The 17665-nt window shown below is 47.1% G+C and overlaps 1 protein-coding gene across 6 annotated transcripts in view; it reads right to left on the bottom strand.

Annotated features, from left to right (window-relative positions):
- Positions 1 to 238: 238 nt before the first annotated feature.
- Positions 239 to 17665, bottom strand: part of LOC144138908 (uncharacterized) — a 157960-nt gene continuing 140533 nt past the window's right edge. For all 6 annotated transcript variants that reach the window (XM_077671417.1, XM_077671419.1, XM_077671420.1 and 3 more), the window contains one exon: positions 239 to 513. In XM_077671417.1, coding sequence (XP_077527543.1) covers positions 340 to 513 — 174 coding nt within the window. In that variant the 3' untranslated portion in view covers positions 239 to 339. The remainder of the gene's footprint in view (positions 514 to 17665) is intronic.

Genomic DNA, 17665 nt, shown 5'->3' with positions numbered 1-17665 from the left:
TCTTTAAGAAAATTCTTAAACATTATTTTACACTTAAGGTCTCTAACGCGCCTGATGCCGTTTTGCTCAGGAATCGGTGTTTCTGTGAAAATTGCCATTCCCTTATGGATATCTTTCATTTCCGGCATAGTACATTGTTTGTTGTAGTTTGTGCAAAAGCTCTTCGGCGACAATGGCTGATTTCTTTGCGGAGCATAGCTGTTTACAGTGAGCACAACGACAATAATTTACACCAATGTTTACTTTGTGATTATTTTTTCTTGATTTATTAGCAATACATCATTCTCCACGGGGCGTTAGTTATCGCTCCCACAAAATCGGTACGCTACTTAGTGCAGCCTACTCTGCAAACGGGTCGTAAGGTCTATAAACCCCATGGCCGTAGTAATCGGTGAGCACCGGAATGCGGCATTTAACGTTGTAGTGAGAGAGAACACATCTTCCTCGCAGGCAAGTTCCAAAGTGGCACTTTTTCCTCATGCCAGCATACGATCTGCGGTTTGCTGAAAGAGTCTGAAAAAAAACAGGCACTGTGTCAAATATCACGGTGTAATTGGTAACACTTCACACTTCAATATTTTCGTGCCTGCAATGATGCGGTTATTCTATGCCGCAAGATGCGAGCTACAAACTTCTATTCCGATATTTTGTACTTATACCAACTTGTTGTGCTGGAAACCCAACTAAACTAGTTATTTGCATATTTCAACATTGTGGTTCATCAGTTATGATAATTGAACACGAATTTTTCACCACTCGCTTGGTGTAAATTTGAAAGTATACCTTGTGTTTACGTGAAGAAATGTGCTAAACTCAAGGCGTAGAAATGGCGAAAAATATGGGTCAGATACTTTCGCCTGAATGTTTGAAAAGGTACAGAAAGTCATCTCGTTATGAATAATACAACATTTGTTTAGAATACCCTCTACTATGCTGAAATAATCCTATTTATCGCTCTTTGACACTCGTACACAGCCCTTACGTGGTAGATGAAACATAATTTTACATTTGAACTTAAGACTCTGGCAGAGCACAAGTCAGCATTGTCTCCAGCCATACATTGGCGACGCTTTGACGTTTTCATCGTCTTCTATCCGACGACATTTCGTATGATTATTCCGGAGGTGAGTCGCCGTCTCAGTGTTGCATGTCCTTGAACAACAAAAGGTTTACACGTGTTAGGGATTGAACTCCAGGACGTGCAGAACATCTTTACGGTGCCGGACAGATGAGTGTGTGCTGAAGATCAATTTCATAAGTCACGTCCGTGACTTACGCAGCCTTTCGGTCCTGGTAGAGCGAAGAACGAGCTCTGTACACTGAAGACCAGGGCTTGCAGATACCCGCAAAAGCAGTAGGAATGCCATACAACACTCCATGTCCCGGACGTAAAACAGTTTACGAGTGTGCTGTGATTCCGTGAAGTCTATACGGGTGAAATGACGTGCTACGCAAGAGGTCGCAACGGCGTCGCAGGAATATTCCCCCTGGAGAACCTACGCTGCGGGTACCATCAAGTCAAAATGTAAAGTGGGTTGTCGGCCATATGCTACTTAGTACATGGAGGAGCCTCTTGCTATCTGTCAATGATAATCGTCCGTAAAAACATAGCATTACACAACATCTGAATTACGAGGCTCCGGGACAACCATATAAACAGAACGACATGGCAACTTTTTTCAATTCAATGCAATTCAATCAAACTTTATTTCAGGAATGTATACAAAACAACTCATCCACTTGCTTAAGTGTTTATTTGAAATTGTGGTTGAGAGAGTGGTAATTCCAGTTAAGTATTACAAATTTTATGTTTCGTAGAAGGCTTGCAGAAAAGGCATTCATTAACTTAAACCGAAACTAGCGGCACCTATCAGTAAGCAGCTGGCTAAGGGAACCATGGAAGCGAACAACCTCATAATGAACAAAGTCCACCACATCGGTGGTTAAGCTACCTTGGAGAGCTCTGTAGTGGCATATTGAGAGCATAAAAATGGCATCCATGATCCACTTGTTGACTGAAGTCATCGCCGGGAAGGGACCAAGATGATATTCTTTAATGCAGAAAATATCTTCTCGAGGACACCTCGTGTTCCGACAAGAACCAGCGTGTTAGCATGGTAATGCCGCTGATGCCCGCTGGATGAGTTGTTTTTGTCTGAAATATTACAAATAACTCGCGGTTGAAGGCGAGCGGACGGAGTAAGATTTGTCATTTACAACGTTTGCATAAATCGCAAGCATAACATTGCATAACAGAATGGTACAATTCTAGACTAAACAACGCCCCCTGGTGCCGTCGTTTGTGCGGGAGCTACTCAGATGCCCACTTTGCTGTTTGATGGTTCTGGAGCTTAAGAATGTCCAGGCTGCTTTAGCATAACCTCGCAAAACTCAGGACCATACTAAGAAAAATTGCGGGTGTATAAAACATCCTGCTTCAGCCAAAGTCAGCAAGATGGATGAAGGTGCCCAGAAGTGAAGCAATCAATAATTGGTGCAAGCAGTAGTCCATGCTTTGCTCATCTGTTGTGTGCAGCAAATCGCACATCAATATAATGACGCCGTGGAATTTCCTAAAGCCGCAGTTTGATTAATAGACTTAATAACGGGAGACGCAGTTAGTGTCTTGACGAATTTTGCGAAGGACGTTATATTGGAGAACACCCGGGTTTTGCCTACTGTCGAGTATCCTGCGGCTTGGAATATAACATTAGTAATAGGGAAGCATCCGATACACCTCAAGCGAAACCTGCGCAACCGCGCCCAGCAAACCTGACCTAGTAAGGGCGCCGTATGGCGCCACTTACGTTGATAAAATACGTCTTCTGATATCAACAGCATGCAGCGCCATCTGAAAACGATGCGTGTTACTCATTCCCGATTACACACGAAATCTCCAGCCTACCGATTGCCCACAACCGGCGCTGGGTGGTCCGGTTTTCTCGGTGTTCTGTTCTTCCACTGAATTATGTTTGTTACGTTGCTTGAAAGTAGACCCACAGCAGCTCCGCGCAAGCGCAAACCAAGTAAGCAAAGGTGTTCACTGTAGCGAATGGAACGCGCCCTGCCTGGCCCTGCTCCCGACCATCAAATATGGCTTTTATTAACGGCTTAGTCGAGTGTGCGCAGCGGGCTCTTATGAGAAATCATCCCAATTCAGCGTGCCAAGGGTGTGTCTGAGCATTGGCGAGTGCGTTTTAGACGTTAAAGGTTTGTCATTTGTGAACGCCTGTGTTTTTATGGTGCATGGAGAAGTCTCGCGTGGGAAAATCGTGTCCTCTTGTCGTCTCCTATCGCATCGCACAAAGGAGAACCCCAGTTCGGACTGAATACGCCCACGACAGTGGCACCACCGACTTTGTTTCGCCCTGAAATCTTCTCCCTGCTAGTGCGCATCAAATAGCGACTTTGTGGCTATAACGCTACGCCATCGACAACGTCGACCCCATGAATGGGTGTGGCTTCAGTCGCTACGCCACGCCCCCGAGTGAGCTGGGTGTATTTGATTAACATTAGAAGTCGGCGAAAACTAGGGAATGGTTTTGCATGGTCGAGTTGAACGCGTGACGCTCGGGGCGGCCGCTGCGTCGGCGTGGTTCATGAATGCCGTAGAAGGCATATTTGTACCCCTACAGATATTTTGTAGGGGGGAGGAATTGGAGCGTCTTCTTAATATAAAAAAGTACTGTGCATTGGCTGTGCAGTCATCTGGTGACCGACTCCACTTTGCGACGACTTCGAGTTGGCTTTCGTTCGATGACCGTCAATGAGCAAGTGTGTGCGCTGCAGTTTTACGCGACGGGCAGCTTGCACTGAAGCGTTGGTAGCGCCTGCACCATCAACTGGCACAAGCCTGCAGTTAGCCGGTGTGTGCACAATATGATCACTGGAGACGTGTTTCTCAGACATCACCTTTCTTTTGGGTGGTTCGGCGGACATGGCTTCCCCAGTGTCTACCGCGCGTCTCTCCGTCTACAGCATCAAGTAAATGGAGCTTTGAATAGCTCCCCGGTACCCCATTAGTATAACCGGTTATACCGATTTTAAACAGTACAAAAACAGGCCAACCACAAAGAGAATTTTGTGCACCCGAAGGTGGAGAGAAATTAACGGGAAAAGCTCTCTTGCGACCCATCACCAGGGGGACGGGCCCGGGGAGACCCCCCTTGTCCCCCCTAGGAAGAAGCCGGATGGGGTGGGTTGCTGGGAACGGGAACTTGGGCATCAGGATGGGTTATGGGAAAAGGGATGGAAATAGGAGGAGCAATTTTGCTCCGATCCGGTTGTCTGACTCTTTTTCAAGACTGATTGCTCAGCGAGGGCATCAGACAGTGCCAATTGCCAAATCTGCGGTCCCTGCCGCCGGTAACCGCTCACCCATAGGGCCCGATAACTGGACCCCCACCGTCGGAGACAGAAAGTACCCTATTTGGAGGCGACGGCCGGCCTCCCGCCTCTCCCCCCCCACCCCCGACCCCCAGCTCCGCGGCCGATGCGTACTAACGTCCTCGATCGACGGCCCCGCACCAGGTACTAACGAATAACCAGTGAAGCTTTCCACTATACACGGGTACTTGCAAAACCTGCTTTTCACGGTCTCCGGACACCGGAAGTTTCAATGCGCACTGTTCCTCAACGGCCCGTTCGCAAGGTCCTTCAGCAGGATAAGGGCCTATTCTTATGTCCTCCTCTTTGCCTACTCTGTTGCTCATTAAAACAAGAGTCTTCGGGGATTTCTTTGCTTATGGCAGAGGAGATCGGTCCGGGCCTACTACCCTTTCCTAAGCCAGCAGAATTTCCCCGGTCGGTGTACTAACCTTACCTTTCCTCGTTTTCCACGTGCGGGACACCAAGTAGCTCGTGGTAGTACTACCCTGCGGCTTGGGTGACGAGGTACGCCTACGCCTCAGCTACAGAAGATCAGTCTCTGGGCCCCTCGCAGCAAGGTTACAAGGGGGCGAGACCCCCCCCCCCCCTCCGGCCCCATACGGACTGTACAACATTTAGCCCCCATTGACGTCAGGTTACAGGGGTCTGTCACTCCCCCCTACTTGTTGCGATCAGGTCGCTGGCCCCGCCAAGCTTGCGGTTACAAGGGTCGCCAGTCGCCCGGCCCGTAGTGGTTTCCCGACTATCAATCGGTACTGCCAACTACAAACGACTGTACGCTGGCATCACTTGCTCCTTCGCAACTTGACTCACCGGCCTCCTCTCACGCTGGATTACAGGGGTGCGTTACTTCCCCTGGCCAAAGAAAGTCATAGTTGATCGATTTCGACAAGCTTTCCTACTTCAACCGCATTGCCAAGTGCCGGTTTGACACCCCACCGCCCGACCTCCGCGTAGGACCTGATTCCAGTTGACCAGGGACCTCTGCAGTGGCGGCCGTTTTGCACACTCATGGGCAGGTGTTGTGCGGCCTCCCAGATTCCTCTAGGATGTCCTGTAGAATTACCGTACCTCCGCGCTCTGGCAGCTTTGACATTAGATTACAAAGGTTTGTCACATCCCCCGACCTTCAGAGCAGTTCGCAAGTTCAACCGAACGAGCCCCAAGCTATGGTTACAGGGGTGTGCACGCCCCTGGCTCGGTAGTGGTTTACCCATTGCTTCAGCAATGTTACGCCAACACTACGTGCGAACTTGACCGCTTGAGCGCTGTGATTACTACGCAACATTGACCCGCTGGCTTCCTCTCACGCTGGATTACAGGGGCGCGTTACCACCCCCAGCCTTTGGCCTCCTCCCACACTAGATTACAGGGGCTCGCTATTTCCCCTAGCCAAGAGAGTGATAGTTGCTCCACAAATACCATCTTTCGAAATACGCGGGATCCTCTGAAGAACTCCCAGTGGCTCCGCACTCTCGCCCCCAAGACTGCAGGTTACAAGGGCTCATCGGGCAGCAGTCCAGCTCGCAGTAAAGGCCCCTTCCATGCTCCGGTTACAGAGGTTCGCTGCACCCCCGGCCTCATTGTGTGTACCGATGCTTCAGCATGGCACGATAAAACAAACTGTACCGCATATACCCCTATGACTTGGGTTACAAGGGCTCGTCACCTCCCTCGGCGAGCAGATCGGTTCGTGTATATAGGCCCCTTCCTAGCTGCGGTTACAGGGGCTCGTAACTCCCCCGGCCTCATAGTAGCGCTCACATTGCTTCAGCAACCGTGCGCCACTATAACAAACTGTACCGCTTCAGTGCAGTTGCACTTCGCAACACTGACCCCCGGCCTCCACCCACACTGGATTACAGGAGCGCGTTGCCGCCCCCGGCCAAAGAGACTCATAGTTGATTCACAAAAATTTGCGACCGCAAATTTTGATCGAATTACCATTCCAAGCACCAACCTCGGTAGCCACCCGGGCTGTGCGGGCCTGCGTCTGCATCACGCATCGGTGTTCTTGGAAGGCACTTGCCCTCAGAGTGCCTTGGGAGTTGCTCAAGCTCCCATGGGCGTTGAATACCCAATACAGTGGGCCTGGCACAGAACTGACTCCTGCCTAACTCCTGCCATTGCGACGGACCAAAGCAGGACAGCCGAAACCGACCGACATAGCCCAGTCCGCCGGCGGGGGGGGGGGGGGGGGGCACGTGCAGGCCGACAGTAAGATTCCCCCCCCCCCCCCCCTCTCCGTCTACAGCGGGACTGGGCGCTTCAGTTATCGTTTGCTCGCAAAAAAATTGCGAACAGCGTGTCTTATAACCTTGCATTTCATTTTTCGTCAGCGCGGCAGAGGCGTTGCGTGTCGCATATTTTTTTGTGAAAACGTAACTTTCAGTACGTATATTATACTCACATTACGTACGTTATACGTATATACACATACAATCAACGGCGCCTATCTGTTATCAGAGGCGATCTCTACACATTTTTACGTGTTTCCTTCAGCGTCACCATCGTATGGCAGAAAGCATAGCACGGAACGTTACTAAACGGGAGAGTCGAGAACTAAAGTACCTGCGTTACTTCAGGGAAAGGGTAGGGTAAAGTGGGGAGGGTGTGATAGAAGAGAGCGGAGTGAAAAACTTGAAACCAATGATAAAATATTCCACTGTGGAGAGCTTCGTCTCAGGAGCGGTGAACAACAATAGGAAATAAAGCAAACAAATTTGAGAAGTTGTCGTTGTTGCTATTTCTTCCTTCGCAGCACATGGTCACTTGGGAGATTGGCTCGTAATTGGGAGCTTTGAGGAGCTGATGTGCCCGGTACGCGAACTTCATCACAATGAATTTGAAAAGTAAAAGTTGAAGAATAGTGCGTGCCCCGTTCCATCTGACTGTGATGGCACGGGAGTACGACATGTGCACAGCAGCCTCCCAGAACCCCGATTCAAGGGTGGTTGTGACTTGGTCCAGTCTGCTTACTCACGTAGTTCATCAGGAAATGAAAGAGAAGGAACTCACGGAAACACGGTATAGCAGAAATTAAGCTTAGTCAAAGGAATTGGCGCCAAAATACAAAGAAATGAAAGCGAGAAAAAGGACGCAAGTAACATTTGTCAGTAAAAAAGTTGTGAATAAGTATCGCCGAGATTTCACCTACAAAGCACGTAACAAGTCTTAAGTGCCTAAATGAAATTTGGTGTCGAAAAGCAGACGAAAGGTTTCGATAACCGAACACCGAGAGTGGCGCGTTTGAATGTGGCGCGTTTGTATTGCCCGCTTTCTTTTTTTTTTGCCAGTGGGCCTTAGACACGTGACCCGCGGCGGTGGCTCAGTGGCTAAGGCGTTGCGCTGCTGAGCACGAGATCGCGGGTTCTATTCCGGGCCGCGGCGGCCGCTTTTCTGATGGAGGCGAAAAGCAAAAACGCCCGTGTGTACGAGATTTCGGCGCACGATAAAGATCCCCAGGTGGTCAAAATTGATCCGGAGCACTCCACTACGGCGTGCCTCATCGCCTGCATTGCGTCGGCGCGTTAAACCCCTCAATCAGTCAATCAATCCTTAGACACGTGATTGCATTGTCTGCCACCAACGACAGAAATGGGCAGAAACTGCTTCGCAGGGTGAACATTTTTAAGAAAAAATGCTCATATGAACACCTTGAACAAAAAAGAACTTTGTTGTGAAATGCAGATTAACTAAATAAACGCAAAGCAAAGAAGGGTAGTTCCATTTGCTTGCTTCCAATACCAACCAGTGCAACTGTGGAGCTGAGGATGCACTAAAAAATGCACCACACTTTAGCCGCGCTTCCTTGGAGTACGATGCCAATACTGTTTACATCACATCAAGAAGCAGCAAATACCATGAATCGCATTTTTAAAGCGCTTGAGCTTCGCTTCGAAATATTGTCTTTATGTTATGTGGGAGTCATCGGAGCTCGTGTACACCGAGTTCCGCTGAATCTCAGCCTTTCTGGAATACCACCCGAGATATGTACACGACTCGGAAACCTAATTGCGGAGGCGGAGGTACAACCACCCGATTCGGCCATTGGAGTCTTCAAATACCGTATGCCAACACGTGGCATGATGACCGGTTCCGGCAAAGAAATCCAAGAAATAGATAAAGGTGAATTTCTGTCATAGCCAACGCAATGGTCCGACATTCAGGTTCGGCAATCGAGTTTTTCAGCACTGGACCATACAAAAACCGGCTGGGATATCCTTGCGGTTGCTCAGTGTTATGGTTGGATGAGCACCACACGAATATAATATCCGCTAGCATCTCGCAGAATCTCCTCTGGTGGGAAACGGGCGAAATGTTTTACGACGACGAGCGTTTTGTGGTAATGAGTGTTACGGAAGTGGCGCTGTGGTTCGTGTAACACGTTGCCTAAAGGTAACGTTTTATTTAACAATTTCGGCAAGAAGGCGGGCCTTGCAGCAAATACAAGATCAAACCTGAAGAGATAAGAGCAAACCCCAATAAAATTGTAGACACGTTTCTTGACCGACGCAGCAAAGTGCCTGAAAGGCCAGCAATTTTAGTGGGGTTAATCGCAATACCTATGTCGTCTGCACGATTACAGTGGATCGTAAGCAGAAAGCTATCGAAATGGCATCTGGACAAGTTAAGCATGAGTACAGGAGAGCAAAAAAAGAACTTAATACGGCGCGCACGTGCTGCAGAGGTATTTTGAAAGATGACATCTTCCATGTGCAAAAGCCAGTGTGCAGTTGAAAATCCTGAACAAGTGTCCATCGTGTGCTTACTGTTGATGGCAGTTTGCATTGGCCAAATGGCATGAACCAAAACTGGTAGAGGCTGTTAGGTGTAACTAAAGCGTTTTTTTGCCTCATATCGTCAATCGAAATATCCCAATATAAAGAACGAAGGTCCCACGAAGAACCCGACTTCGTTCTGAGAGAGTTGAACTCATCGTCAATGCGTTGTAAAAGTTATCCGTAGTTTTATTACATTTAGGTACTTTACTGTCTTTTTTCTTAATAAGAGCAATATTACACAAAGGATAGTGAAAGGATGGATTGTATTCTAAAAGATCTTTATTTGTAATTCTTCCTTCGTGACCTTACTATCGCTAACGGCCCATGAGTAGGGCTTCTATGAACGGAAGCTGGATCACGTATGTAGAGGCTGCGTTTGACCACTGCGGTATCGACCACGGGGCGGTTGCTTTGTCAAAGAGACTGCTATACGCCGCCAATACTAGGCAATAGTTTCCAGCTGTTGCGACACTAAGGCAAAAGACATTCAATGAAATACATCTTGCTGGACGGAAGGATAAAATCTATAGCGACGCTGTTGCAGCGTCCAAGGACAAATTTCAAACACTACTGGTTCTTTGTGTGAAATATTTATAAGCGGCGTGTGAGGGTACACAGTAAGGGGCTATGTGTCTAAGTTCAGCAAGGGACGACAACATCCTTTACTCGTAAAAGTCACTACGGTGTAAGAAAGGGTCATGTTGCGTGTAAGCAGAGGTTTTTCATAGTCGGAAAAAATTGGTCACTATCCGGAATAAGCATTGGAGGTGACGAAAGTTTACAGCTTGTACCTTTCGGCGATAATCAAACGTATATCGTTCAGCGTTGGTGGTAGGAAACATACGTCGGATAAAAGAAGTGCCAGTTTCAGATCCGGAGAGCCTGCGCCCAATATATCGGGTTTAAATTTTTCAATAAAAAGCCACTTGCCGAAAATAGATTGGTAAGGGAAAAAGAGCCAGACACTTAGCCAGACAGGAACGGGATTTTCGCCGACTGTTCGGAGACCAGGTCAAAGGGACAGTACTGTACAGCCCAAATTCAATGTTCGCTAGCATATCAGACAATCTCCGTTGGTGCGGAAGGAGAGAATCGTTTTAGAACAGGGAGGGTTTTATGGTAATGAGAGTTAAGGAAGTAATGGGGGGTTACGTAAGGTACAGTAGGTGTGTTTCAATGTTTAACAAGTGCCAGTCACCGAAGAGGGTACTTCAGGAGTGTTTTGGGCTTGGTATGAGGGTCGGAAATTATAACGAATGTGTGCGCACCTCTGTAGAGTAGAGTTTGAGCAGAGACGTCATGTTTTCCCGATTAAGCAGGTTGTATGAGAGAGGTTTATTAGATTGAAAATTTTCAGTAGGTGTTGTTTGTCCCTGCAGCGTTTAACGTTGCCGCAGTGGGTCTAGTTATCCTCGGATGCAGGCCCAGGATAGACCGGAAATGACTGGTCCTGAGGTGTAAGAGGTTGCGGGTGAGGACCTTGCGCTGAATGCGATGGAATGACTTTAGGAATGTCAAAAACACGCCCACAATTTTCCCAGCTACCTCAAGCTAAACGCGGCGACAATCGACCTTAAAACGCCGGTAGAAAAGGCGCACAAAAGGTAACGAAAACCGGCAATTTTAGGAGTGGCGCACAGTATGACCTATGCCGCTGCAGCTGAAAGTGTTTCGGACTGGAGTAGTTCGCCAGGTTGAGGAAATTCGCGAACCACGATGGGAGCACGGACGCGGTGCAGCTGGTACTCTCAAAACCTAGGGATTACCTGCCTGATCAACAGAGTAATCTTATCGCAACACTAATTGTTCTCTTGATAGAAGATGGCTTCGATTAGCAATATGTGGTAATGACCCGATCCCAAATAAATTGTTAGCTTTCATGCGGGGACATAGCTTCCACCTCTAAAAGGATTAGCCTAGTTGAAGTATCGGCTGTAAGGACTTTGCGTTTTATCATCTTACCCTGCCTTCACAAAAAGCCACTGCTATACTCGCAAGGTTAGGGCGCTCCGTTTTTCTGCGCATTTCGGCCTCTTTGTAGCGCCGACATTCGGAAATGACGACGTTTCGGATGTTTAAATTGTCAAGTGATATAGCTGTGCAAGATGAAGACGTCATCCGCAATGCTTGAGAAGACGTTCCACAATTTCTCCCTGTTTAATCGCGCACTGAGGACTATGACCAAGAGTGACGACGTGGTGAGTGCAAGAGAAAAAGCAGAGTGTCGGCGTCTGGGCACCTGAGGGGACCTCTTTTCCGCGCGAAATTGTAAACTTGAGTACATGCCAAGCAACTTTCTCAACTCTTCTTCAAATACGTTCCAGGTGGAAAATTCAGCTTCGTGACGCTCGACCACACCCGTGCCGTCCGCTCACGTAGGGAATTACTTTGGCTAACATGATTCCCAGGTCCTACCGGTTGTTGTTGAGTTTACATTTTTATCCAGTCTTCTGCGTGGACGGTGCCTGGGCTGCTGAATGTGCAATGGTCACGGGGAAGCGAGAGCATGACCGGTAGAGTCATGCTCTCATGCGGTAGAGTCATGCGGACATGACTAAACTTCCACATAAAACGGTTGCCTACAATGTGACTTCTAACAACAATTAAATGTATACTTTTAGGTGTGAACACGGTGGCTCAAAACGCTGTCAAATGAAGTTGGTGGCGCCACGCATAGAATTTCGATTGAACAGTCATCTGGTAGAGAACACTTAAACTCGCAGGCTCCTAGACTACACGTGCATTCAGTAACGACTATCCGAAATAAGGTTGTTAGCAGGCACCAGCGGCATGCATTTAAATCAACGTGGTTTGTGTGAGCTCACACAACGATAGTTTAACGCGTGATTTCACCGTATTGTTAAAACAGCTGCGAGGGTGCGGGCGTACTAAGTTGGACAAGGTTATCTACGACGAAGAAACATCAGGGTGCCGGCCGCTAGTTCAATCCATTCCAGCCATTCATCTACCCTCCCTGTATTTTGTGCTGCCCTTCGGCCAGCGGACGTTTCCACTTTGCCGCTGCCTGTACTGCAGGTGGCGTGCTGTAGCCCACGGTAAAATCAATGGCGCTGCATCGTGTGCGAGCGCACACGTCTTTGACGTTAAATAGTACTTCTTCTCCAAACTCCGAGTAGTACCGTTTTGCATAAATGCACTCTCAGGGCCCGTCCGTCTGCAGGTAGCTTTATCGTCTTGGGGGGACTGCTGCAGAGCAAGTATTCATGTGTTTGGGATCGCAGAAAATATTATATTTTATCACGTTTTTTCGCCAGCTGCGCCTATGAATGTTGTAGTCCATTTTGATAGCATTTGCATACCATTTTTTTCTTGCGCAAATATTAAATATTACTCGCGCGAGTGTTCAACGGCTACCTCTGTGCACCTTCACCTCGATTTAGGGTTTTATACATTTTTTTGAATTTTACCTACTAAAAACACCTCCAAAAAACACCAGAAAATCTACAGTACGCCACCTCGGGCGCTCATCGCGGGGTGACCAGTTTTGACCTTGAGGGCTAGAGGTCAAGCCACAACCCCTGCAGTGCGGGCCCGATACGTAGAAGCGGCCCGATGGCGGGAGAGATAGGCGTTAGGGGAGAGATAGGCATGTTCTTGAATGAAACCAGAAGACACTTAAACAAAGGCAAAAGAAGTAGACCACAAAAGTTTAACTTCAAGAAATCGGCCGCCGACGTCGATGATCGCTGATCCGATGAACCGGCGACTCGCTGGCTCGTTGGCCGACGGCACATAGCCGATGACGATCTACTCCAAGTAAATTCTATATGTACAATATGTACACTTTATTTACATTACGTATTTAGATCTCATGGCTCGTGACCGCCCACAAGAGGTCGCGAAACGCCCGCATCGAGCGGGAGCTCGCCGCTCGCCACCTCTTCTTTCTGTCGCTGTCCGTCTCTCAAAACTTAAACCTCCTCGGTTTTACCACTAAAACCCCGCCTACAAACGTAACGTCACACCTTGAGAGTGAGGATGGCCCATTGATGAGCCCGTACCAGGCCACTGATTGGCCACCGTGACAAACAAAGGTAGGTGGGTTCAAAATAGTCATGTGACCCACCTCTCTCTCTCATACAGAAACCCAAAGGTATTTCGCAAAACACAAATATAACAGAAATCAAAACCAACCAACTAAAATCAAACCCAACGACCGGAATCGCCTATCGGATGGCGCGTCTTAAAGTATTGTCATACCGTGAACGCCTGTGTTTGTGCTCCGCGCCGCCAGAATTCCTTTCTGTTGCTAACAAATGGAGCGCCTAACAAAGCCTGGTCGCCTAACCCATTCACGCACCCCAGCCGCCGCGTCGCAGGGCTCAGACGCTTGATGAACTGAAACTTCGCCCAGTAACTTTGAGCAGTGCAACTGTCCCAGACAGAACGTCTGGTCACCTCTTCCTAACTCTGACCCAATGTGTGACCCCTTGACAGCCCTTCAGCTCCCGTCCGCTTCGGGGATTCTTGCAAGGAAATCCTTCTTCGAAAGCTTACATCGCCTTTAGCTATAATTGAGTGACGGACGCGTTTGTTTGTGTCATCTCCGGGCCAACTCGTCGGGTGGACACAAAAGCGCGGCGAATAACCAAACCCTAAGCGGCTTCTGCTTACGCCCCTCGCGCATAACTCAGCTCGGCTGGCGGGAAAACAAACACAATACAGGTAAACAAGCTAACCCCCGCGGAAGATATCTTTGCCGGGCGGTTTTAATTATTAAGTGAGGGGCCCGAACCTGACAACAAGGAAAGCCGCTGGTCTAAAAACTAAAGTTTAATATCCAGAAAGGTGAACATAAACACTTAAAGCAACACAATAAAAACAATGCGCATAAACAAAACAAGTTTTAAAAAGCCACGGTGATAAAGTAGTGAAGTAGACAAGTAGTCAAGGCCCACGCAGACATGCAATCTCTCTGGGATGAAGACGCGTGTATTCTTGGCTGACACACTTGTCTACCCTGGCTGCTATGTCGAACGCTTCCATAATTTCGCCGGGAGTTTTTTCAATCTGTCTAAACAAAATACCAGTGGCAGGAAAATTAAGTGTACATCCGCGGCACTCACTACAGTATGAAGAAAGATGAAAAGATGAGGAGTCCTTTAATGACAATTCATGCTCTCTCAAACGCACGTTGATACTGCTTGTATTACACTTAAATGGGTTTGTTTAAGTTCGCGCTGTTTCCAACCAAGAATTTGTCTTTCTAACTATCCCAGCTTCCAACTCTTCTTAAGAGATAGCTGAGGAGGGAACGGAGACGTGCGCTGGACCCGTCTCGCCACCTGGCGGAGCGCCGGGCACAAAGCAGCGGCCCGATAGCGGTAATAGATAAGTGGAAGGGGAGAGACAGGCCAGAATAAAACGGCGACATGCGGGCAACGCGTATGGCCAAGTGGCGGAGGAAGGCGAAGACGCCAGGAAGGCTAGGAGGCCAGGAAGGCCAGGCCAGGAGGCCACGTGCGGCTCAGAGCCATATGTGTGATGGAAGACGAAAAACATGAAGCTGTAGTCACTGGTACAGCGGGGAGGCTTAAAAGGCGCCGTTAGGCGAATACAGATGATGAGTAAGCAGTGTATTCCTTCCAAGCATGTCTGTATATCATTGCGAAAACACACCTGGACCATGCCTCGAAAATGGGCCTAGCCAGGGCCGTGAAGCTTTTGCTATCATATAAGGTTAACCAAACCTAACCAACAGCAATTTTTTGCAGCCGGTGCCCGCACCTAAAAGCATAACTTACACCGTACTTCAAACTGTTATTTAAACATTGTCCTTTCCAACAAAATTAAAATGCATTTTGCCGTGAAATCAATTTCAAATTTGCTGCCAGTGCCTAAACTTGCAAGCAGTAAAACTTACTTGTTTTGTTTTGTGTAAAACAGCGCGGGAGTACAAGGTTGGGCGGTCTACAGTGCGCGCCCTAAGTTCAGGGTTTCCTTTTTGAGCTGTGCAACTTCGTGGCAAGGTATTAGCATCGCGATATTAGGAAGCAAGACACAACAGGAGCTCCAAAAATTGCAGGGCCCCCTTGAAGGAAGTTGACCTTACTATTGCACGACGCGAACGAATACCTAAGGAAAACTGCGCAAGAGACATGCAAACATAAAGGTGGATTGTTTTTTATTACATTCCTGGGGTAACCTATTTGTCGTGCTTGGATAAGGCCTCTTTCGAAATTTTATGCACCTTTTCTCGCGCACTGCCTTCAAACTATAATTTAATAGACGAATACTAAATCTTTGAATGTCAGGTCTCAGCGGATGGTAGGTTCTATTGATTGCATATACTGGAAGGAACGGGATGTTTTTGCTGTTTTTCGAAAGCACTTCAATATAGACTTTCTGAAACCGCATAAAGAGCCTGTGATTGCTGCCATTCCTTGTGCCATTCAATGTGCCCTCTATCAAGATAAGGGCATGCGTCAGTGCTAAAGTTTTATGCAATAATGCACAACGCTTACATCTTTAAGGGAATGATGAACGAAAACGTTCGTATTTCCCGGCTTGTGAAGTTGGTGTGGCGAGGAAAATTTCGTTTTTACTATTGTAATATTCGTTCTACGATTTGTAGGTCATAAAAGAGCTCGCTTTGTGAAACATGGACACACAGTGTGGGTCTGCCTTTGGTTGCCGAATTCTAAAGAATGAGAGTCCTTTAAAATTATTTGTACAAGCCTCGGCGCTGGCAGTTGTTATCACCAAAAATATCATCGTTCACGAAAAAACAGTATATCTTTTAGTTGAGTCGTTTGAGTCTGAACACATGATATTAAAATTTCCGCGTTTGAATCAGCCGCCTGTCCGGTAGGTACGTCTACTCCACAGCACAGGCAGGCACTGGCACAAAGCGTTTTGCCATACCAAGTAATTTCAATTTTGCCCCATCTGTTAAAATAGATCACTCGCCCGCAACACCTAATTCAGTAATAAATTCGTCAGTCGCATATAACTCTGACAATTATTTACACCCCTTCTGTCAGAAATGAATTTAGAACAATCCTCCCAACTGCCGGGTTTGGTGTACAACATATCAGCTGAGCACGGCGCCAGCGAGTCTGACAAATTCAGCTAAAAGGAAGAAGTGCTTTCGGTCGTTTTTTTTTTCAACTAAACGCAGGTTGTCTTAACAAGCAAAGATGCCCCAGCAACACCATCACAAAAACAAAAATAGCTTAACTGTTTTATTCTTAGCAGTTTCCGCAAACCTTCAAGCAGACACTCCATGTTACTTCAGTGGAGCACGCTGTCTGGCAAGTTGGTGCATATTTGGGTATAAATTAGTGCCCGACTAGGACAACGACAACAGAACCGCGATGACACAAGCACACATCCCGTCCTCTTTCGGTTGTTGTCGGTTTTACTTCTCCTTATGACGTCTTACGCTGGAATATCGCAACCCTGACGGTCCTCTCTGTGAGATAGTATGAACTTAGGTGCAATGCTTAGCCTGAGTTCATTTCATTCTGATATCATCAAGCCGAAGCGGTAGCTCCGTTTAAATGCAAAGCTTCTGAGTTATTGCTTCGGACTTCCTAAATAACTTTTGCTGCGGTTAAAAGACAATATAACAAGGCTACGTTACTACGGCGTCTAAAAACCAATACGACTATACCGTATTCATCTTAGATTTTACGGGTTCTTTTATCCTGTGAGGGGGGAGTCCCTGCTGATTTGTGTAAAGTACTTTTTAAACCATTGCATAAGCATGAGGACACTGCTTAATGAATTATCGCCTGATATTTCTTTGACACAGTTCTAATCTTCACCGTTATATTGAAAAAAGGTTTATAAACTTCGAATGAATCCAATGTACGATTGCAGTATTATCAAGAATTCCAAAAACCGTTTCCTACTGCACCTCATCATCACTGCACCTCATACGTACGCAAGGAATTCTTGAAAAGCCATGCCCAAAAATACTCAGATTTTAGCCTGCACTTCTTATGTGTTTTTAAGGTCTGAGTTCGTTTTAATTTCTTGGTACAGTCACAAAGAAAAATATTTGAAACTAGTGCGTATAAACGGGACAGTAGTGACGCTGTCGCTGGAAAAGTACTGCATACTAGATTACCTTTTCAACCTAATGCGAATAAGCTTGATCAGTACTGTAAGAGCCACGAGAATGTTTCATCACCCTGCATATCTTTGTTGTATGAAGGGGATAAAAATTATTCCTCCGAAATTTTAAAATTTTTATTATGGGATGTACAAGTAATAGTAAAAGATTTTTGGCCAAATCCAGTCTTTGCTGCGACGGTTGTTGTAAAATTTACTTTCTTTCTTTGAACTGTGGAAAATTGAAATTCGTTGATTAAAATTTACGTCAAAGATTTCGGGACTGAACTGCTAAATCACCTTTTTTTATTAGCTTTGTTATTTTTATAATGAGGTGCGGTGTTTGCACATTTGCGTTTGAGATACCCACACCTCTTTGCACCATCGATTTAGCCTGCAGTATTTTTAAATAT

This window comes from Haemaphysalis longicornis, unplaced genomic scaffold, assembly GCF_048455015.1.
Source record: "Haemaphysalis longicornis isolate Haplotype H1 unplaced genomic scaffold, Haemaphysalis longicornis Haplotype H1 scaffold_5, whole genome shotgun sequence".
NCBI classification, from domain to species: domain Eukaryota; kingdom Metazoa; phylum Arthropoda; class Arachnida; order Ixodida; family Ixodidae; genus Haemaphysalis; species Haemaphysalis longicornis.
The sequence above is the reverse complement of the archived record's forward strand: the minus strand, read 5'-3'. Positions and strand labels throughout refer to the sequence as shown.